Source organism: Pyrus communis, chromosome 10 (assembly GCF_041283825.1).
Source record: "Pyrus communis isolate YQ-2024b chromosome 10, ASM4128382v1, whole genome shotgun sequence".
Classification (NCBI taxonomy): domain Eukaryota; kingdom Viridiplantae; phylum Streptophyta; class Magnoliopsida; order Rosales; family Rosaceae; genus Pyrus; species Pyrus communis.
Window position 1 is genome coordinate 3,373,190 of NC_142574.1, and position 23,678 is coordinate 3,396,867.

Below are 23,678 nucleotides of genomic sequence, written 5' to 3' on the forward strand. Positions count from 1 at the left end.
CACTAATATTGCATTGCATTTTCCACACACACACATATTTATATATGTGGTTGATTGTGAAATGCCTTTGATTGGTACATAAAACTATTTTATTTTGTGGATTTTTGCTATCATATCAAGTAATGTCTTCATTTATAAATAAATAAAAAACAAATAAATGGTTCTATTTCAAAAGTGGTGACGTTTGTTAAATTGTTCGGCAAGTCCGTCTAATTTCCCTTCACAATTTCATCAATATTGAGCTCATGACTAACAAGAGGTCCCCTTAGGTTTTGTTTGTGTTTAAAATTAGCAAATTTCCCTTTTTTGGGAGTAAAGTCAAATTATGGTATCTAGTGGGGTTATTGTGAAATTAGATTAGACTTGCATCAAATGGCAGATGTTTGGCTTACAAATATCAAGTGACACCAATTATTACATGATATATGTTTGTAGATATTTCTCATACTAGTGAGTTTTGGACGGTGAAATGCAGCAAGTGGCTTCTTTTAATACCATTTCCTAAGGAGGTGGATTTGAGGAAGGTAGAATCTGAATCAAGTGGCTTTGCGTTCACACTATAATTTGTTATCTACATATTTGAAGCCAAGGCAGAAAGAGGGGACACTCAAAACAATCAAACAAATTTCTCTCTAGAAAACCAACAACCGCACTCTTTCCATTTCATTGCAAGCTCTTTCATTTCTTTCAATTAAAGTCAAAGTGCTCTTTCAATTCATTATAGCTTTGTTGTCTTTACAAGTATTCCTCCATTTTAATACAAGTTCTCTCTTCAAATTTGTTATTGTCATTTCAATACAAAGCATTAAACAATTTCTCTTTCTCTACATAAGTAAAGAACTTAAGTTGAGTCACTTCCACTCAATGACACAATCTTTTAGTTAGAAGTTAAATAGTGCAATTTCCATCATTCAAATCTCGTCGACTAACAGTAACCAATAGTGGCACACGTTCAATCTCCAATCTCATATTGAAGTAAATTTCCGGCCCACCCACAAGGACCATGGCAAATTTATGGGGCGAACACGTTCCCTTCGGTTTGGTCCATAATGTCTTCCTAAGAGAGATAATATAAGTCTAGTTTGTTACATGTGCAGGCACCAACTTGCTTTACTAAAGCAACAAAAGGTATGGTATCGATTCAATCGATTTTGATTGTCTGTAACAGTATGTTCACTTAACTTTTGACAATCCTTCGCTCCAAACGCTGTGTACTTTGCTTGAGGTATTTTCAAAAACTACAAAAGCTTCTTGCATCGTTTCATCTACGAAAGCTTCTTGGATCGCTTCATCATCTGTATCGTCAATAGGTTTCTTCCCAGTTGTTTTGTTATTTACAGTTATTTATGTGTTACTTCAAGTCTTGAGGGTGCATGATTCGATGCCCCGCGAACAAGGAAAAAGAACATTTACAAATTTGTTTGCAATGTTGCCGTGGTTTATGACAAAGCAGTATAATCAAATTTACGGGAATGAAATTTAAATTTGGTTTCAAGGCACCAGGCCTGACATTAACCAACGGATGGAATTCATATTTTTAAAGACGTCCACAATCATATCGAGTGTGACGAATTACATCACTAAATAAAGTAGCCATCAAGATTAAACACACAAATTTAAGCATCGACCCTGAATCTTGTTGCAGCAAACCAAGTAGATAAGTTTGTGTAGAGAGCATCACCAATCTCATCCTTCTCTCTTTCACATACTTGTCGAAAGCCTCTCCCACTTCAACCATCATTCCATTCCTTCCACTCCATTTTTTATAGTGATTTTTGGCCAATGCGGGAGCCAAGCTTCTAGCAATAACAATGGCGTCTTCGATGCCTGCGGCGCCTCCCTGACCGATGAAAGGCCCCATCACATGCATGGCATCTCCAGCCACCGTCACGCTTCCTTTTCGAAAATTTTGTACTAGTATCTCCCATGGCGGACGATATCTCAAGCGCACTTGAGATACTGATTCTAGTTCACTCTTTCTTATCATGTCTACCATTTCTGAAGGAAATTCTTCGAGTATTGATTGTAATGTAAATTGTCGAATGAGCTCCGGATCCTTCGAAACCTTCGACGGATCTGCTACACATACAATTTCTTTGATGTGGTCACGATTCACATAACAAGGGATACAATTTTGTAGAAGAAAAAGAAAAAGAATGCACCTTGTCTGCCATGGACTTGGTGAGTGACGAACCAGTAGACCAAGTTTTCATGAACTGGAAGTCTTCCAATTGTGTTCTTGTCACCCTTAACTTGTACGAACTCGTTTCCAAAATTATGACCATCTGCGTAAACTGTAAAGCCTCTAACCTCCGATAACATGAACGGCTTTGATGGTTTTACCCCGATGAAATCTGCAACAACTGATTTTGTTCCATCACATCCGATCACAACCTGATTTGGTAATTAACACCATTAATCGACATTAGAAAACTGATAAAATTGTAACGATAGAGAGAAGAGATGAAGCGATCGAGTTGTAGTGTAGATGTACCTTGGCTTTGATGGTGCTTCCGTTGTGGAGTTGCAGAGTTGGATAGGAAGTTAACGAGTCCAACTTAACAGAGATTGCTTGGCAACCAAGGCGTATGGTACCAACTGGCAAGCTCTCTGCTAGTGTTGTGATCAGATCACTCCGTTTCAAGCATCGTGCTTCCCCACCTCTATCAAATGACGTAATATTATTTCATTTATTAACCGATTTCAAACTTACGTTTATTTCTAACGAAATTAAAGTACTAATATATCACTTGGTGATAAAATTTGAGTAAAACATTTTATGACTGGCATTATTGAATCAAATATTATTCGAGAGTTGTTTTTGACATTCTAACAATCTCATTTTGCACACTCATGTTGTATATTTTCATATGCATGCGATACAAAATGTTTTTTTTTTTCTGAATGCTAATAACATTTCCTAGCATTATTTGAATTAATTGGGGGTCATATATACTCACTTACCCATATGATATTTTTTGTTGCTTGCCATTATGAAGGTATATGTCACGGGCCCTATAGACAAGAGTAAGTTATTTCGTATTAGTTAGACTTGTTTACAAAAAAATTAAGGAGCCGAGAAATGTTCGAATATATAGACATATGTACCCTTGAAGTGGTAGGGCAGTTTGTCTGAGCTTTGAGGCCACACCAAGCTCATCCAAGGCTCGCCAACCATTTGCCCGAATAGTGATACCTCCTCCGGTAGCACGTAGGGATTCTGATCTTTCCAACACTACACTTGTAAACCCCTTTCTGCATGATATATACACAATATATATTCATATACACTGTTACGACTACCATTTAATCTAACGGTCAAATAATTTGGATTGTAGAGATGATCTTTGAATGAAGACCTAAAAGATGGACGACTGGATATGAAGTGTGGTGGGCCCTACAAGGATCCTAAAATAGCTTATTTGAGGAATCCCTCAACAGAAGGAAGGAGACTGTATGTATGAGTATACACACACACACACATACAAATATACATATATCTGTATGTATTCATGTAAATAACTATGCTGATATATAGTCTGTAAAATTTTGAAATAACAACTTCATATAAAAACAAACCATTCACATGAAGCATAAATTTGTAATGAACTAATGAACTAATTGGTAGTGAAAGATGAAACCTATGAAGAGCAAGGGCAGTTGCAAGGCCGCAGATTCCACCACCAACTATGGCGATCCCTAACTCTTCATCACCTACTTCCATCTCTCTCTCTCTCTCTCTCTCTCTCTCTCTCTCTCTCTCTCTAACACACACACAGTTTTTGGTTGAAATATGCTTTACCTATTTTGTCTTATTTGTTTACCCTTTACCCGGTGAAGTGTCCAGTTGCAAATTGTCAAAATGGCAATCGGGTCCTACTCATAATGCATTGCATTTTCCATATATATATGGTTGATTGTGTAACGCCTTTGTCTGATTGATACATAAAACTACATTATTTCAAAAGAGGTGAAATTGCATAAATGACTCATTCTTTTCCACTTTTGTTAAATTATACCATAACATGGCACATCCGTCTAACTTAAAATTGGCAATTTCATCAATACGAGCTCATGACTCGCAAGAGGTCCCCTTAGGTTTTGTTTGTAACTTAAAATTGGCAAATTTCGCTCTTTTTGGACTAAAGTCAAATTATGGTCTTTTGTAGGGTTATTGTGAAATTAGATTAGACTTGTATCAAGTAACACATATTTGGCTTACAAATATTAAAGTGGTACCCATTATTATATTGATATATGTTTAGAGATATTTCTCATACAAGTGAGGTTGGTTGGTATAACGTAGCAAGTGACTTCTTTTAATGTCATTTCTTAAGGCGGTAGATTTGGGGTACGTAGAATCTGCATCAAGTTGCGTTGTGTTCGTACTACGGTTACTCAAACAATAAAACAATCTCTCTCTAGAAAACCAACAGCTGTACTCTTCATTTCAAAGCTTTCTGATTTCATTATAGCTTTGTTGTCTTTACCAGTATTAGGTATTCCTCCATTTCAATACAAGTTCTCTATTTGAGTTGTTATTGTCATTTCAATACAAAGCAAGTAAGCAATTCCTTGTTCTCTTTACCATTTATATACTGTGATTGAATTCTCTACGTAAGTAAACTCCTTATCATACAAGGCAAAGAAGAACCTAAATTGAGCCACTCCCAATTGCACAATCTTTTGATTAGAAGTTAAACAAGCAATCTCCTCACTCAAATCCGTCTACTAGAAGTAACTAGTAGTGGCACGCTGACAATCTCCAATCTCATGTTCAAGTAAATTCTCGGTCTACCCGCAAGGCCCATTGCGAATACAAGGGGCAAACAAATCAGCACACTCGGTGGAACCCTTACGTAGAGTGTAAAGTTTAAAAAAACTCTTAAGTTCTTATTGCCCAAGTAAGAACGTATGATTTCCAAGCTAGGAGAACGATGAAGGAGAGAGATCACCAAAGGAGAATCAACCTCAGACAATAAGATGAGAGAAATTTTAGCTTTAGCTCTAGCCTTAATTATTTAAATTCATAAGGAGGTCTAAACATTGTTTTGAGACATCACTTTGAACCTTTGCACAACTTGTCCGCACCTATGTAATTTTCTTATGAACAAATGCAGCCCATAAAATCCAGGAAAAAAAGAGCTCCAAATAGTTTCTCAGGTATTGGAATTCTCTGAGTTCCTGCTTGTCACAGTTCTATCGTGCGCTTTCGAATTTCTGTACAGATCACATGACGAATAAGTTAGCGACTTTGCTTGCTGTGGAAAATGCATTTAGAAATCATAAAACAATCCTTCGGATTGTCCTTGCAGCAGCACGGGAAATTAATCGTCCTGTAAGATCAGCTGGGAGATTAAGTAACTGCTGTTGTGATTCTGGTGGGAGCTGCCAAAGTAAAATTGCAATCAGCAATCAGCAAGCATGTAAAATGTAATCCTCATATTAACATAGTATCAAATTAACTTTAGGCGCAAATTCAAGGCTTGTTTCGAAAGTCAACTTAAGAAAACAACTGATGACGCCTTCAATTCATTATAATAAAACGATGCCTCCCCTGAAGCCCGATGATGCAAGCACTTGAGTGTGACCAAAAATAAATTAAACTTCCTAGCACGGTAGCACCCCACAAGTCCCGACCCCATCTACAGCCCTCACCTCCTTAAACCCCATTCTCAGTCCTGGCTTCACTGCAGGTGCTATAAATACAAAAACATAATGTACCGGCTGGTGAAAAGGTATAATCTGTTTGCCACACTGATACGCGATCAAATATCAGGGAATGAGTTGCATACGTTTGCAGTAACCCAGACAACTACAAGGCCCAGATATACGAACAAAACTCTATGCAGACGAGTCAATTTCTGACCTAAATGATCACTAAATCTAGACAAGCGTCTATTGCCTAAAACTTTTAACAGCTATTTTGCCACCACCCGAAAATTAGTCATTTCTATTAATAAAATCTGAAATCCTAGTTGAAACCCTATTCTGTGAAGACTCCTCAGAGATTGCTGAGAAATAACACCCATCGTCTCTAGGACAACTGTTATGTCCTATTGAATCTGAAAATATTGATGAGACATAAATGATCATCCAAACACTAACGATGTACTGAGCAATCAAGTTATTCCAGAACTACAATGGCTGGAACAAAAAGAGAGTAATTTTGTATTTTAACATGTCAACTAATCAACAAGCGCCTTTCACCAACACTATTTCCTAGTATAAGAATAGTTTGATTACTTAATTGTCATAATAGAAAAGTGTCCTTAGTTTGTGCCATGTGTACTACAATAGAAACCATCATGTTAAACAAGTGCATGGGTGCAAAAACAACTTTGTTCTGATTACTTCATTGTCATCATAGAAGAGATGTCCTAAATTTGTGCTGTGTAATGTGTACAATATGACATTCATTAAAATGATGTAAATTAGCGTTTTCTCTTATTGTTATTATAGAAACCATCGTGTTAAACGAGTGCATGGGTGCAAAAACAAGTTTGTTACCTCAGGAAGAACAGAAAGGAGAGGTAGAATTTCTTGAACAGATGCAAGTTGGTTGAAAACTAATGCTGCTTCATCCGAGTTCGTTTGCTGATTCTTGTATGGGGTATCGTCTCTGATAAACTACAAGCCAAAGTTGATATTGATCAGTAACTAGTAATCTTAAGATTACTCGTCAACTGAAAAAGTCACATGCTTTAGTGTTAAATAAAATGAATACAAATAATTAGCAACAAAGCTTACTCGTATATATATATGTATGTATGTATGTTTTTTTTAATACTAGTGTATCCGAGTCTTTGACCAGACTAATCACTAGCCCCCCCTTTTGCAGAGCGAGAAACTCTAGTATTTGCTAGGTGGGTAGCGTGGGAGAGAGTCGAACCCCAGACCACTTGGGAGCAAACCAAGGACCTGAGTGCTAGACCAACAACTCTTAGGTCATACTATAAAATGAAATTATTGCAACAAAATTGCCTAGAACATACTAGAACATGGTAAGTCCAAGTGAAAAGTAACTTTCTTAAAATGATATCTTCCCTTTAAAGGTTCCAATTCACAAATATTTAGAAGATTGTTTAAATTGAACCCCAAAGCTGCTTTGCCTCCATCTTTTCCAATTATCCAAATAGCTACTCTTGTTTGTCACAGAGATGTCATTAGAGTAATTAATTTATTAATTGAACACATGTGAATGGCCGCTACATTTAGGCCAAAGAAGTTGAAAAAGAGCCTTAACACCAATCTAGGAGACAATCTATAAAGAACTTCCAACACTCAAAATGACCTATCAATAGATATTTTTGTATTTTGTCACACAGAAAACTGTTTGAAAAAAGAAACCATCTGATAAAGAAGAAAAGAATAGTTGATATTCATATTGATCAAAACTTAGATTTACTAACATATCTAGACTCCACATACTTTCATATCAAAACATAAATGTCATCACCGAACTACTGTTAGAAGTTTCCGAGGAAAGTCCTAAGCTATACCACAACCAGAAACCACGCCAACTCCACTATGCCAAACAAGCTCAAAATCTTACTGGTTTGGAGTTTTCATTTCTTTGCAACCCTGACAGCAATCGCAGAAGGCGACGGAGTGTTCTTAAGTTGATTTTGTCTTCATTGGTCATTGTTGAGATGGACAAGGTAGCAGCGAAAGGTATACTTGTCATAATAGAATCCAAGGTTGCCAGCCCAAGTGCATCCAATCCCTACCATCAGTTGTGGAAAGAAATAGAAAAGAAAAAAAAATAAATTACCAAACAACGATAAGAATAGCAAGAACAAAGACCAAAATAAATTGAATACAAAAATTAGACTTGTAACCTGAAAGAAGAAATTCAAAATTGGACCGACTTAAATGCTTTCACCATTATACTGTGGATTACAACTAAAATAACAGGCATATGACGAATAATTCTACCTTAACAAATTCTTGAAGAAGTAGATCCCTCACAAATGCACCCTGAAATTGCATTATTATATCATTACAAATAAAGAAAGATAAGAAATTGATTTTATGATTCGGGCTTCCCAGATTGAAGATGAATAGGAAATAAGTACGTAAACATTCGTACCTTCTCTGCCAACATAAAAGAAAGGACTTGTTTGACAACTACCCTAGAATTAGCATCATCTTCTTGCTTTCTTGACATGACCTTCTCTGTTCTAGCACGGAGAGCCTACAAGAAAACAGTAATTGACATTTATTCAAACATCATGTGAGCTTCTACATACGCTAAACAAGACAAGATTAGAAAGCTAACATGCAACCAGGGGAATTTAGAAAGGCTACTCGTGTTCTGAAGCTGGTAATAGCTGAGGTACACTCAAGGTCAACCTAGAGTAGATTTCTTTATGGACCAGGAGTCCATGTAGCTGTTCGGACAAATATGTGGATAGCATTTTCTGCTATCATGTTATGACTAGAGCATCCAACACAATTAATTGTCAATTGGTGTAGAGGCCCAAGATCTTAAACTACTAATGCAAGCCTTTCATTTCCCATGCGGGGCAAATACTCTCAACTAGGTATTGAGATTTGAGATAACTAAGATGTTAGTGTGAGCCAAAATGCATCAAGTATCTAAATCACATGCCATTTGTAATGGAGATTTCACAAGAAACAGACCGGGAAACCTACATCTCAATCATAAAATTGGGAAACCAGACTAATTAAGAAAATATAGGAAGCGGTAGTTATTACCTCAGAAAGTAAAGACTCTAGACGGTCGATATTGAAAACGCCATCCTGACAAGGGAGGATTTAGGAATTAAGGCTGTGGTACAAACTACAAAGGATATGGTGCACATAGACAGTTTTAAATTAATGAAGCAACCGAACAAAGATACATAACTCAAATACTTAAGAATGAAAAAAATTGTATGAAACCTTCACCTCATAAAGAAGGGCCTGCAGGGAGGACTTGAGCTCTATTGAGCTGTCTGTTAATACTTTTCGAGCAATCCATGGGTATGTGCTACCTAAAACTTTGTAATCTGGGTTGAAGCCAATGGCAACACCTTCCAATACGGCAAGGCTGAGAGATATAAAAGAGTATTAAACAACACAAAATAACACCACTGTTTAACATTTGGTAGGCACTTAAATGAGAGAACTTCTCACAAATTCCAGATTTATCGTATCCAACTAAAATGTCTTGTTGAGTCCAGGTATTACAAAATATATTGATCTGTTCATGCTTCCAAAGGTTTTCAAAGTAAATCTTGCCGATCCAATTTTTGAGCCATATAGATGACTTGTAAGCCTAATGTACCCACTAAATTATAAGTTTTTCCCTTGGTGCCCTATGATAAAAAACAATATTCATGATATGCTTTAGAAAAGAAGTATATTTGTTCACCTCCACATTTGTGTTATGTGCAAAAAAAACAGCAAGAACAAAGGGATCACATGTGGGCAATGCTCTCCATCCGATTCAATAATACAAACTGTTCATCTATTAAATCCCATTGAAGTATTATCCTCCGAAAAAAATAGAAACCCATTTAGTCATCTAACTATCATCAAACAGACAGAAGAGCACTGTTTATTTCAATACAATGATATGATGATAACCAGATGACTAAGCGATTTCTAACTTGGTCAATGTTGGCAGAGATGATTCATCAAGGAACCTAAAAGTTTAGAAGCCTACAATTTGTAATTTTGGTAAAGGATTGTCGTCGCAAAAAAATAAAGAAGTTATGTGATGATCAGGTGAAGTGGATTTAACTTGTCACAGAATGAGTCTATTACTTCTCTTTGAGTATCATAATCAAATATAACTTGACAGTGCAAGAGGTCCATTTTATATTTTTGGAAAGTGGAAACCCAAAAGTACCTTCGAATGACAAGAGAAAAATAAGAAGGTATACGAAATTTGAACTTGTACCTGAAACAAACAAAGAGAAAATCTATCGAGTCATTAATGAAAAATAATACCTAAAGCACTAGGGTTGCACAAGTCAACTTCAATATAACAGTAGATTCTTCCAATCTTCAGGAACTATGACAGAAAGTGGTTACTTTTTGAAGGCAAAGATTCCTTGATATCATCAGAAGTAGGGCAAACAGAGAAATATAAGTTATAATATTGTGTGGTCTTGCACAACTTTGCCTACACCAATTACAAGAGAAATTCCACTTAGACAAGAGGTTCTATAAGCTTAAGTTAAACAAGTTTTTCATACGTCGACAGCCCCTAGAATGGTTGCTTGTTTGCCAGCATAAAAAAGAAAGTCTGAATTTTCCATGGAAGCTGGCTCGAAATATTGGATCTTGGGTGCATTGCCCCAATGTGGATGAAACACATGTGCCTTACTGGACTTCAAGGGCTTTGTTCTCCAAAATCAAAGGGAAGATGCTGATGTTGGTGGTGGTGATGGAGATCGTGATAACAATAATAATGACGGGAATGATATGGATGCCACTGAAGTTGACTTTTCATTTATAAATGTATAAGATATATCTTTGAAGGGATAAAATGAAATGAAAAATGACTTACATGGTGGCTCCTAAATCTCCTAATAGGTCTCCAAAGCTAATATTGCGCACCCCTTTGGCAACAGCATTCTGAAAGACACCTAAAGAACAGCAATACAGGTCTTATCAGACCAATTAATGGAGCCCCTCCACACAAAGAGTTCACTAACTTAAACGTTTAATCCCAACAAACCAGACTGAATCCATAGGTTCAAGAAGACACAAAAAGAAACCTGTTAAAGCCTTTGTAACAGCTTCCTTGTCTGCAGTTGGTGGAATAAATCTGAAGAGTTTGTCAGAAAATTACCAAGTAACTACCAGCAAATACAACAAGAAAAACCTGTTCAGAAATTGAAGAAATAGACAAACATGATACCCAAGAGTAACAAAGTCCTTAGCCAATGCACCAAAATCACGGTTTACAAGATGGAGAGAAGCTTCAATAAATCCAATGCGGAGTTCTTGATTAAATTCACCCATCATACCAAAATCTGGTGGTGGAACCGTGGAAGATATTAAAAGTTAAATCTGATTGATATACAATATCTGTAAGTACATAACGGAACAGTAATTAAATAGGCATAGTGTGCAAACATAGTACGACAGATAAATCAAACATATAAGCAATCAATGAGACACAAATTGATTAAGGAGAGCCTAACAGTGACCATAAAAACTACCATTCAGTTATATTCATTCAATATAAAATTATAAATGACTTTGTATGTGTAAAATAAATTCATCAATTCCTTGAACAAATTTTTTTTATTAGAAAACCTAGTACTCAATTACAAAATCAAGTTATTATAAGAGGCCTATTTTGTCTCAGACAGGCTCCTACTATCCACCGTCCTTCATAAGTAACTATTCTTTCTTGCTCGGCAGCAACTACGATTTATTATTCCACCATTTTTACACATTTCCTTTTGTTATGTATAAAACATGTACAGTTAATGACACCTGTGCGCAAGGCTCGTACCTAAATAAGCAAGTTTCCCATCATATGTACGAAGAAGATTTCCAGGGTGTGGATCTGCATGGTAGAATCCACATTCCAGAAGTTGATTGAATGAGCAGTACGTCCCTACCTAATCAGAACCAAGAAGAGGGCATTTTATTTAGCACTTATACAAAGTAAAAAATCAGAGAAATTAATAAATTGAGTAATGCCAAAAATTAAATTTTGTTTAGCGCATGACCTCAACCAAGTAAAGATCATTCACTTCTGACAGCTTCTGCCCCTAGTATATAAGTAAACAAAAATAAAAACATAAGTTGAAACGAAATCAACAACTAAACGGCACATAAAAAATACATCTTTAAGGAAAATATTTCAAGTACTTAGGTCACATACAACTACCAGTTGCAATTCTTATGATATTCAGGAGTGATTTTATTTAAGAACTTTGCCTTAAGTTACAAAAGAAATGGGAGAGAGAAAAGTTGTACCATGGATACCCAGCATTTAAGGATCTTTTGTTTACAAAGAAACAAATAAAAATTCAGAATCAAAACTTGAGCTTAGAACTTAATAGTGCAATAGTTACAAAATAAACTCTGATATTATTTAGTTACAATAGCTCATAGGAGCCCTGAATCTAAAGTGGTTTCGTAATTCACATTCATGCACTCAAATTAAATGAAATAATTTAAATAGAATGGTCACCAAGTCATTTGAAGTTGTCCTTTCTAGGGTTTGGCATCCAGACTAGTGAATAAAGACAAAACAACCGCAATAGCAATTACCTCCACCCATTCCATCACAAGAACCCTGCGAGTTGTGTAATCCAGATACATTTCCGGAACCAAAACATCGGGTATACCACCGTATAGCTGTCTGATCACAATTAGAGCATCAATATAGACATTAAGTTCAATATGAATCATAAAATTGATAACAAGTGGAAAGGATTTAAGGTTATCAAGGAAGTGAAAGAAAAAGTAAAATGACGCTTTGAAAATTTCATGATGGTACTGTAAGGTCAATGCCAAAAAATGTTACTGCAGCTGAAACAATTTTTCATCTCTAATATTTAGAGAATATTATCAAGCATCATTATCATATTTAACTAGTGAAGCATCAGGCAGGAATCAAGATAAGAGCATAGAACTATTGCTTAGTTCCAAAGGATAAAGCCTACAAATTGAAGCTTTTAGGTGATCATGAGACAATTCATAATCTAAATTTCACAGTAACTTATTTGCTTAGAGTATAAAGTATAACATTTCAAGAGATAGAAACGAGGTACCTTAAATTAGTTAACCTATAAGCTTAGTAACCTTTCAACGAAACAAAATTAATAACAATATATCAATTATGTAAGGAAGAGAAAAATAATATCATCTCAGCTCAGAGAGAGGAAGAGAAAGGAAAGTGACAAATTGAAGCAGGAAAAAACAATCCTGGGGATTATTGCTAAGGCATTTATCAAGTATCCTCTGTTATAGGGTAATTGGCACATGAATCCGGAAAGACCCACGTTAATACACTCAGAAATTCTATAAGGTATAACTTATAACACCTGAGACATTAATCATGTGACAGAGAGAGACTTAAGGACAATGAACCTCAAATACATGCATAAATTGTATTGCTGCATAAAAAAAGTAGACAGAACTTTCAGTTATATGTTCTTGTGTTTAGATGGGCTCTATTTATTATGCTTTGAATTTAGCTCCTACATAACTATCAATCACTAAGATAATGTAAATTTGAAATCCCTGTTCTTACCTGAATCTGATACCATTATTTGCTTCAGTTCTGTAGTCCATCTCCTGCATTCAATATGATTTACCTGTATTCAATTTAAAGTTCTAAGAATAAACCTTATACAGCCAAAATGATATCATAGATAATAGAATGATATTTAGGGAATTACAAATGAAAAAGGGAAGCAAGTAATAACACATGACAAAATTGAAAGTATGCTGCTATAAGTAGCAAGCCAATAAATCAACAAAGAGCATAAAGGGGTCACATTTTACCCGAAAAAGACTTGATGCCCATTCATCAACAACTGCCTGCATGTCAAGTTCACGTAGATGTTATGAAAAGCCAAGAAGGTGTCAAAAGATACAAATAAAAATAAAAATAAAACAAAAATATGCGCATACACATTGTATCATACATTGGTATGCACTAATGTTTGTTTGTATAGTTAAAATCATCATCAATGACATAATGGATGCGTAAATTTTTATCTCATTGACACTATACTAGATGGGTGGTGCAATACTAGGTTACATGTTGCAACATTACCTGAAGATCAGTGTTTAATTTTCTTATTCTCCTAAGTAGACCAGCTAGAAAACGCAAGATCAATATGTCTAAGGAAATAGCAGCTTGTACTCCTGGCCTTTGCACCTTTACTGCAACAAGCTGTCCCGTACGGCGAAGCCTGGCTTGATAAACCTAGCATCAGAGAGACACAGGAATATTTATGAATTTGAATTTCAAGATAAAAATAAAGACAGAAAATGCCAAAACCTAAGTTACAGGATCAAGAAGAAAGCATAAACAAATCAAACCTGTCCAAGGGAAGCAGCAGCTACAGGTTCCGGTGAGATCTCTGAGAAAAGCACTTCTATCGGTAAACCAAGTTCTTGTTCTATTGTGTTTATAGCAACTTCCGTAAAAAATGGAGATATTCGATCTTGCAGCAGTGAGAGCTCATCCAAGTATGATGGTGGTATCAAGTCCTTGAAAAGAAAGAGCAAAGTTAATAGGAAAAGCAAAGCTACTGATGAGATAGACCCATAAATCTAAGGGCCTATTTGTTATCCTTCTTGGATTCAATTTCTTGTTTTCAGAAATGATGAATGTAACTAAATTAATGAATACTCATTTCAAAACTAAAAAAAAAAAAAAAAAAAAAAAAAAAAGGAAAAGAAAAAGGATCCAAGAAGTATACCAAACAACCCTAAGATTCGGCGAAAAAAAAAAAAAAAAAAAAAAAACTAAATAATGATCCTTTACTCTCTTTTTTCTTCAACGAATTTTTAGAAGTACTTTAATATAATTGGGCAGGACACATCAACTTCCTTTGCAGTGAGAAATCAATGAAAATTTAACATCCACAGAGAGGACTCAAGGCATCAATTATTTGTTTACAAATGCACAATCACTGCTTTAGAGCTAAGAGATGACACACTTTCGTGGATAAGTGACACTATGGAATCCCAGAACTACTTTTGGAAACAATGCCAATATCTCAGCGACTAAAACACTAAGACATGAAATATATAAGGATGGATAAATTTCTTAGAGAATTCATCAAGAATGTCTACAGAAGCTGGCCTATACGCATAGTGATCTTGGGGATGCATGAGAATTACTCTGAAAATTAGTTTTGTATGTGACGGGAAACTGTCACCAAGGCATTCTGAAATATCCAATTTGCACATGAGGCCTTAAAAGCATTAATTTTCGAAAAGTGCATTACATAATAAAAGTGAAGGCAGACATTCTGAAGGAATATGTAATTTGACATTTCACCAAGGTAGGAAGAACATCATGCTGCAATAACTGTAAAGTATGAGCAACTTACTGGTCGAGATGAGATGGCCTGAGCAATTTTGACATATGCCTATAAGATTAAGAAAAAACATAAAAAAAGTTGAACTTAATTAACAACTAATCAACTATACAACAACAAATCACCAATAATTAACAACTGTAATCAAGTGAATTTTTGAAGTCCATGAAAAGGATAATCAAAGTAAATTCAGCAGAAGAAGCTTATTGTAATTGTAAGTGAAACAGAGGGAAGAAGTAAGCATAACGCACCGGTCCGAGTTCTACCAGAATATTCCGAAGCTCGGCAGCTCTAAGCTGCAACAAAACAAATTAAACAATCATTAATTAATACTGTAAACGTAATAACAAATTCAGAACAAGAACAGAATTACAGACTGACCTCGAACATTCGGTCAGAGCGCTCCGTCAGGTTATCAATGTAGCGAACCGCGAACCACTTGCCGAAAGTGAAGGCAATCTGAGAGAGTCGGCGGAGAAGAATCAGAGGCTTCCGCCGGTAAATGGCGCCGATTTTGGAGATATCGTAGTCGGCTATGGAGTTGGCCTCGGGGGCGCTGAGCTCGAAGAGGTAGCCCGACTTCTTGGTGAAGGCGTCGAGTTCGACGACGTCGTTTCCGGCGGCGCATCGCAGAATGGAGAGACGATGGCGGGGGCGGGGGAAAGAGGATGAAGAGAACCGCCGGAAGGGGTTTGGTGCGGAAGGGAAAAGGAAGGAGGAGGGGAGAGAAGGCGAGGGGAGGCGGAGAATCATTTTCTGGAAGGGAAGCGAAGAAGTGGAGGAGGAACTGGAATGGTGGGAAAGTGAGCGTTGTGGTGTGTGAAATGAGCGGAAGGCGGATTGGAATTTGGAGAGGAGGTTTTGTGGAATTTGAACCACTCGTGTTATGCAGTCGTGTACGAATTGAATGAATAAATCAATGTTGAAGAATGTTTGTCTGCAAGTGAACGTTGCATTTCGCGGCCGTTTCTTTTTTGGATAAGGGGCCTTTTGTTTTCCGTATTTAGGCCGAAATATATTTGAAAATATTGAAAATGCTAGTGGGTTAATGAATGTCTACAGTGATATTAAAAATTTTGGTAGACTTTTTTAACACCCACACAGATTGGATTTGCAACATTGGCAGATGAATGAAAACATTGGCAATGTTGATATGTAGACTTGAAAATGAAGGAGATCATTTTTCAAAAGGTGTGTTGTAAATTTTCAAAGTGTAATAATATTGAGTTGCTCTATAAATAGAGCACTTTGACTGCTATCAACAGATATAGAAAAGAGAAAGAAAGGAAAGATAAATAATATCAGTATCTATTCCTCCCACTTTTATTAGTCATTCCCTTGTGTTACAATTATAGTGTGATATTTTACACCTATTTCGCTCATGTCATTAGTAAAGATTATCTCTCTAACTTTTACATATTTATAACCTGTTATCAGCACGACTCTCTAAATATAATTATTCCTCATTTCTCTTCGCAGAAAGAAAAAAAAAAGTTTCCTCTAAGGATTTTACTATTCATTTTCTACCTCTACCTCAACTGCTGGATATACCCTCGCAAAGAACTGTTTGCACCATGCCTGCTTTTAGTTCTCAACCTAACAGTTACATATATCTTTTATTTCTTGTTTGGTGTAGATCTTAATTACTAACTCAATATTTATTTATGTTAATTTTACTTTAATTCAAGATGGTGCGGTACAATCGTCCATTTTGAACTGCAAATTTAATCTTACTGCAATCCATGATGGTGCGGTATCATCGCCTATCTTGGATTGCAGATCTAATTTTACTGCAAATTTTAGATGGAGCGGTATAATCGCCCACCCTACCCTGCGTATTTAAATTTACCCGCTGTTTAATTTCATTGCAATTTTAGGTGGTGCGGTATAATCGCTCACCCTACTTTGCATATTTAAATTATCCTGTTACTTGAGTGGTGTGGTATAATTGCCCTCCTCATTCATCATGTAAATCTCGAGCCAGAAGTTTCAAGTGCTTATCATTTTGGCCTAAATATCAAAATAAAAATTTTGTAAGAACCAGAAGTTCTAACATTACATACCTCCAGGAATACATATTATTGCAAGTTCTTACACATCTCTTTTTTTTTTTTTTCAGAAAGAAAAGAAAATGACGAACTTGGCAAAACTTGATTTTGTTGCCCTGGACATTACAAGGAAGAATTACCTTACCTGGGTACTGGATACCAAGATCCGTCTGGAAGCAGGGAATCTTGGAGATACCATTAGAGAAGAAAACAGCTCATCTTCTCAATATCGGGCGAAGGCCATGATCCGTTAGCTCTTGATGAGGGACTAAAGAACGAGTACTTAATAGTTGAAGATCCGTTAACTCTCTGGAAGACATTGAGAAACATATACAATCACCAGATAACAATGATTCTTCCAAGGGCTCGCCAGTGGCTAAGTACAATTTTACGTTGTTCAGAATTACCTCTTAGATGAAGCTATGTGTGGATACCATTATTGAGGAAGATATGCTGGAAAAGACTTTTAGCACATTTCATGCCTCTAATGTGCTCCTCTAGCAGCAGTATAGAGTGTGAGGCTTCACTGAATACAACCAGCTGATCTCTGTGCTCCTGGTTGCTGAACAAAACAATAAGCTCCTGATTAAAAATCATCAGTCCCGACCTACTGGATCTACACCATTTCCAGAAGTGATTGCTGCTTCCCTCGAAATGAATGCCACATCCTCTGGTGGCAATAATCATAAACGAGGACGTGGCCATAGGCGATGACAGTGGAACGGGAAAGGCAAGAATCATGGTGTCTAGTTTCACAACCAGGTTCTGAGGCATAATTCAGGCCCGAGCTTCAAAAATGGAAATCGCCACAAAGGTAAAGCTCATATGAACAATGCTCCTAGAAACTCTGACGGAGCTTACCATAGGTGTGGTGGCGACGGGCACTGGGTGCGTACTTATCGTACTCCAAAACATTTGGTGGATTTATATTAAGCCTCCCTCAATGAGAAGGGTGTTGAGACCAATTTTCTCGACCATGCTAAACCAATGGATATACCTGATCCAGTGTGTAACTTATCAAACCAGTTGAACACAACTCACCTAGAGGTCTCGGACTTCATGGTGGAAAGGAGAAATGAAGTATACCGGTCCGATTGAATCATTGATGTTTGACGTACTTTTATTATGCTGAACTTGTAGTTTAAAAACTAGCATTTTAGATTCAATAAAAGTGGCATTTAAATTTCCTGTTATAAATTGCTTTTAACTGTAATTCCCTTACTCCAAGAGCATGGATAAAACTATGGTCATTCTCAAAACATGAGAAATAGTAGAGATATTTGTCTTGCAGACAACGCAACTACGTATACAATACTTCGAGATCGAAAGTATTTCTCAAGATTGATGCTTACAAAAGTAAGGGTAACAACAATATCAGGGCAATCAGATGTGATTGAAGGCTTAGGGAAAACCCAGATTATGTTACCAAATGGAACAATATTGTCCATACATAATGTGTTACATGCTACTCGATCTACTCAAAATTTGTTGAGTTTTAAAGACATTCGTTTAAATGGATACTACATTGAAACAAAAAGTGCAGAAAATGCGAAGTATCTATGCATTACCTCCAATGATACCCAGAAGCGTATATCGAAGACGTTGCGTGGTTTAACAAGTGGACTGTATTATACATATATAAAGACAGTTGAATCATATACTGTCATGAACCAGAAGTTCATTGATTCAAAAGTTTATGTGCTTTGACATGACCGTCTAGGTCACCCAAGATCTACCATGATGCGTATAATCATTACCAACTCTAATGGACAGCCATTATTGAGAAGACACATTGCTATCTCAAATGATAACCCTTACAAGGCTTGTTCTCAAAAGAAGTTGGTAATTAGACCATCACAACTAAAGGTTGATGCTGAATCCCCATCATTTCTACAAAGAATTCAAGGGGATATTTGTGGGCCTATTCAACCATCATATGGACCATTTCGATATTTTATGGTTTTGGTTGATGCATGTACCCGATGGTCACATGTTTGTCTTTTGTCTACTTAGAATGTAGCTTTTGCGAGACTTCTTGCTCAGATAATTAAGTTGTGAGCACGATTCCTAGATTACTCCATTAAGTCAATCTGACTTGATAATGTTGGTGAATTTACGTCTCAAACCCTTGATGATTACTGCATAACATTGGGCATCGATGTTGAACACCTCGTTACTTATGTCCATACTCAGAATGGTTTAATAGAAACATTGATCAAACGGTTTCAGTTAATAGCACGTACTCTGCTTATGAAAACAAAATTGCCAATTTCTACATGGGGACATGCCATCTTGCATACTGCATCATTCATTCAATTGAGACCTATAGCTAACCACCAATACTCATCAATACAACTCGTGTTTGGGCATCAACTAAACATTTCACATTTAAGAGTTTTTGGTTGTGTTGTTTATGTACCTATTGCACCACCACAACGCACTAAAATGGGACCCTAGGGCTGACTGGGAATTTATGTAGGTTTTGATTTACCATTTATCATTAAATATTTGGAACCCTTAACAGGTGATATGTTTACAGCTCATTGTGCTAATTGTCACTTTGATGAGACAATCTTCCTGTCGTTAGGGGGAGAAAAGATCATTCCAGAATAACGGAAAGAGCTGTCATGGGTTGTTCCCACCTTATCTCATTTTGATCCACATAGCACTCAATGTGAAAATGAAGTGAAAATGATCGTTCATCTTAAAAGTATTGCTAATCAAATGCCAAATGCATTTAATGATGCTATGAAAGTAACAAAATCATATATACCAGGTACAAATGCACCTGCAAGAATTGATGTCCCTATTAGACAAAATAAAGTGGCAGCGAATGATTCATCTGGTGCATGCCTGAAACATGGTAGACCTTCAAGTTCAAAAGATTCAGCCCCTCAAAAGAGAAAGTTGAGGGCACACTGAATCCAAATGAAATCATTCAAGAAGAAAAAATGAATGACACATCCACAATTCATGATTCTGTACTTTCAGAAAAAGAAAATGTCCTTGATGAGACACATGTACCTGAAGAAATAGAGGTACATGAAAAGAAAATAAATCTCTATAAATTATGCTTGCACTAATGAATTGTGGGATTAGAATGAAATAATCATTGACGACATGTTCGCATTCGCAATAACCAATGAAATCATATTAAGTGATGATTTTGAGCCCCACTTTGTTGATGAATGCAAACAGAGACAAGATTGGTATAAGTGGAAAGATGCAATCTAGACAGAATTAAATTCCTTGGAAATGCGAAATGTTTTTGGACCAGTAGTTCAAACCCTGCATGGCGTAAAACCCGTGGGTTACAAATGGGTACAAGGAAACGCAATGAGAACAACGAGATTGCAAGATATAAAGCACAACTCGTTGCACAAGGTTTTTCGCAAAGACCTGGAATTGATTATGAGGAGACATACTTTCCTGTAATGGACGCAATTACGTTCCGTTACTTAATAAGTTTAGTGGTTTCAGAAAAACTTGACATGCGACTTATGGATGTCATCACCGCGTATCTATATGCAGAATTAGATGCTGCCATATATATGAAAGTCCCAGGGACTTAAGTTGCCTGAAACAACTAACAAACCACGAGGTATGCTCTCAATCAAATTAAGGCGATCATTGTATAGGCTGAAACAATCTGGACGAATGTGGTATAATCGTCTTAGTGAGTATTTGATTAAATAAGGATATATCAACGATGCCATTTGCCCTTGTGTGTTCATTAAGAAATCTAACTCTGGATTTGCTATAGTGGCAGTATATATCGATGATATGAACTTAGTTGGAACCCCTGAAGAGCTCAATAAAACTTCTGAATATCTGAAAAGCGATTTGAAATGAAAGACCTTGGAAAAACAAAATTTTGTCTCGGCCTGTAGATCGAACATTATGCTAATGGAATTTTGGTCCACCAATCATCTTACATTGAAAAATCCTAAAGTGATTTGGTATGGACAAGGCTTATTTACTCAGCACACTAATGGTCGTTCATTCTTTGGACATTAAGAAATATCCATTCCGTCCAAAAGAAGATAATGAACTGGTCCTTGGTCCAGAAGTACCATATTTGAGTGCAATAAGTGTTTTATTGTATTTAGCATAATATATTAGACCAGATATAACTTTTTCAGTCAAATTGTTAGCAAGGTATAACTCTGCTCCAACAATTCGTCATTGGAAGGGAGTCAAATATGTATTGCGATACCTTCGTGGGGCAACAAACATGGCTCTCTTTTACTCAAAGAAATCCACAAATGACCGAGTCCCTGTTAGATATGCAGATGCTGGTTTTCTCTCTGATCCACATTAAACCCGCTCACAAACTGGATATGTGTTCAAGAATGGAGATACAACAATCTCTTAGCGCTCAACCAAGCAAACATTAGTTGCTACATCTTTAAATCATTCAGAAATACTTGCTTTACATGAAGCAAGTTGTGAATGTTCTTGGTTAAGATCACTGATCCATCATATTCGGAATTCATGTGGTCTACCTTAAAAAACGAACACTCTAACTGTCATCCATGAAGATAATGCAGCTTGTGTTACCCAAATGAAAGAAGGATTCATCAAGGGTGATAAGACTAAACACATATCTCTAAAGTTTTTCAATGCACATGAGCTTCAGAAGGCTAAAGTTATTTAAATCAGACAAATCCGTTCCAATGAAAATCTGGCAAACTTGTTCACCAAATCTCTACCAAAATGCACGTTTTAGAAGATAGTGCAAAGTATCGGATTACGTCGACTTAACAATTAGATAAATTTGGAGAATGCGGCATCATGGGGAGCATCCATGATACATGTATGTTGTACTCTGTTTCCTTCGATTATGATTTTTTCCACTAGGGTTTTCCTATCAATGTTTTAATAAGGCAACATAAGTATAACAATCCAAGTAAAGTTGTACTATTTTTCCTTCGCTATGGTTTTTTCCCACTGAGTTTTTCCAAACACGGTTTTAATGAGGCAATTGATGTTGATATGTGGGCATCCAATGGAGAGTGTTGAAAATGCTAGTGGGTTAATGAATGTCCACAACGATATTGAAAACCTTGGTAGACTTTTTCAACACCCACACAAATTGGTTTTGCAATATTGGCAGATGAATGAAAATATTGGCAGTGTTGATATGTGGACTTGGAAATGAAGGAGATTATTTTTCAAAAGGTGTGTTGTAAATTTTCAAAGTGTAATAATACGGAGTTGCTCTATAAATAGAGCACTCCGATTGCTATCAACATATATAGAAAAGAGAAAGAAATGAAAGATAAATAACATCAGTATCTATTCCTCCCACTTTTATTAGTCATTTCCTTGTGTTACAATTATAGTGTGATATTTTACACCTACTTCGCTCCTGTCACTAGTAAATGTTATCTTTCTAACTTTTACCTATTTATAACAGAAAAAACATTATTGGTAAAAATAGTTTTAAAATATGTTTTTTATTTTAAAAAAACTTTTATTGCTGTATTATAAAAATAAATATTTGTAAAATAAAGTTGTAATATGTTTGGTAAGCTTTTTTTTGGGTAAAAGTGCGTTTAACAAAAAACGTGTTTAAATGTTTGATAAATTTTTATATAAAATTTATGTGGATATATTAAATAACTAAAAATGATATAATATTGAATGTGACATAATAATTAATATTGCCAAACACATTTGGTGTTCTAAATTTTCTATTTTTTTTACTGTTATTAGCAATAGTTTTTTAAAAAGCATTTTTTCTACTAACACAGTTGGTGTTCTATATTTTTTAATAAGCGATCTTTTTTAAAAGCATCACAACCCCTTATCCTTCGTAAAAGAGCAGTGAATTTTGAAGAGGTACTTCATTACTATACCTAAGAAGAGCGTAACTGATTTTTTTGGCAGAAGCACTTTTGTGCTTTTGTAAACCAAAATATTATTTTCTCATAAAACATTTTAAGTCGTTTTTTTTAGTAGATCGATATTTTAACATTAAGCAGTGAGAGAGTTTGAATAAGCCAAATAATGGGCAGTGATATTGAATTTGTCATTCACGAGATTCAACGAATTCTTCATCCATGAAATTCGACGAATTCATCATCTACGAGATTTGAATATAAAACATGTTAAATAAATAATACTTGTAGTACTGACTGCACGTTTAAATCTTTAGGATGCGTTTGTTGTATCGGACTATTTCGAACTGGACTAACTTCAGGGACTAAGCTAGACTAGACTAAGTTGGATTGACTTAGTGATGCGTTTGGTACAATGTCAAACTAAAAAACAGGATAATTAATAAACTATAATATCATATTATATAATACAATCTAATAATATTTTATTACTAAATCACGCTTTTTCTTTTTTATTTCTGAAGTAGACATTCCACCTCTTGCTCTGGAGAGTTCTTCCCTTTTCTTCCTCTTTAGTTTCATCCCCCATCACTTCTTTTCTCCATCTTTTTTCCTGCAACACAACATCCTTCAAATCATTTTTCTTGCAAATCGTCCCCGTGCTACTCTCCCCTCCTTCTTTCTCCCAAAGCTACTCTCTCCTTTTCTCTATCTATTTTTTCCGAAATTTTCTAGGGAAAAGCAAGAAATTT

At 35.9% G+C, this 23,678-nt stretch overlaps 2 protein-coding genes across 6 annotated transcripts; both read right to left on the reverse strand.

Annotated features, from left to right (window-relative positions):
• Positions 1–1,478: 1,478 nt before the first annotated feature.
• Positions 1,479–3,837, reverse strand: LOC137729744 (monooxygenase 1). Of its 3 annotated transcripts, none has more exons than XM_068468762.2 (6): positions 3,642–3,835; positions 3,109–3,255; positions 2,965–3,015; positions 2,495–2,663; positions 2,163–2,394; positions 1,479–2,079 (listed from the first exon to the last, which is right to left on the reverse strand). In XM_068468762.2, the coding sequence occupies exons 1-6, from the start codon at positions 3,722–3,724 to the stop codon at positions 1,538–1,540; spliced, it is 1,224 nt and encodes a 407-aa protein (XP_068324863.2). In that variant the 5' UTR covers positions 3,725–3,835; the 3' UTR covers positions 1,479–1,537. The 3 variants fall into 3 exon arrangements, with proteins under 3 accessions (XP_068324863.2, XP_068324864.2, XP_088533841.1); XM_068468763.2 differs by having other exon boundaries at positions 1,479–2,076; positions 3,642–3,833; XM_088677715.1 differs by lacking the exon at positions 2,965–3,015 and having other exon boundaries at positions 3,642–3,837.
• A 1,147-nt stretch (positions 3,838–4,984) lies between these two features.
• LOC137728849 (Protein kinase superfamily protein) lies at positions 4,985–15,936 on the reverse strand. 3 transcript variants are annotated; one of them, XM_068467632.2, is made up of 21 exons: positions 15,417–15,936; positions 15,287–15,331; positions 15,048–15,086; positions 14,029–14,199; positions 13,760–13,912; positions 13,486–13,521; positions 13,232–13,275; positions 12,247–12,337; positions 11,700–11,741; positions 11,480–11,588; positions 10,877–10,991; positions 10,734–10,783; positions 10,523–10,601; positions 9,860–9,910; positions 8,914–9,055; positions 8,722–8,766; positions 8,093–8,197; positions 7,939–7,980; positions 7,556–7,726; positions 6,511–6,630; positions 4,985–5,388 (listed from the first exon to the last, which is right to left on the reverse strand). In XM_068467632.2, the coding sequence occupies exons 1-21, from the start codon at positions 15,786–15,788 to the stop codon at positions 5,284–5,286; spliced, it is 2,127 nt and encodes a 708-aa protein (XP_068323733.2). In that variant the 5' UTR covers positions 15,789–15,936; the 3' UTR covers positions 4,985–5,283. The 3 variants fall into 3 exon arrangements, with proteins under 3 accessions (XP_068323733.2, XP_088533840.1, XP_068323734.2); XM_088677714.1 differs by lacking the exon at positions 9,860–9,910 and having other exon boundaries at positions 15,417–15,931; XM_068467633.2 differs by lacking the exon at positions 8,722–8,766 and having other exon boundaries at positions 15,417–15,931.
• Positions 15,937–23,678: the final 7,742 nt, after the last annotated feature.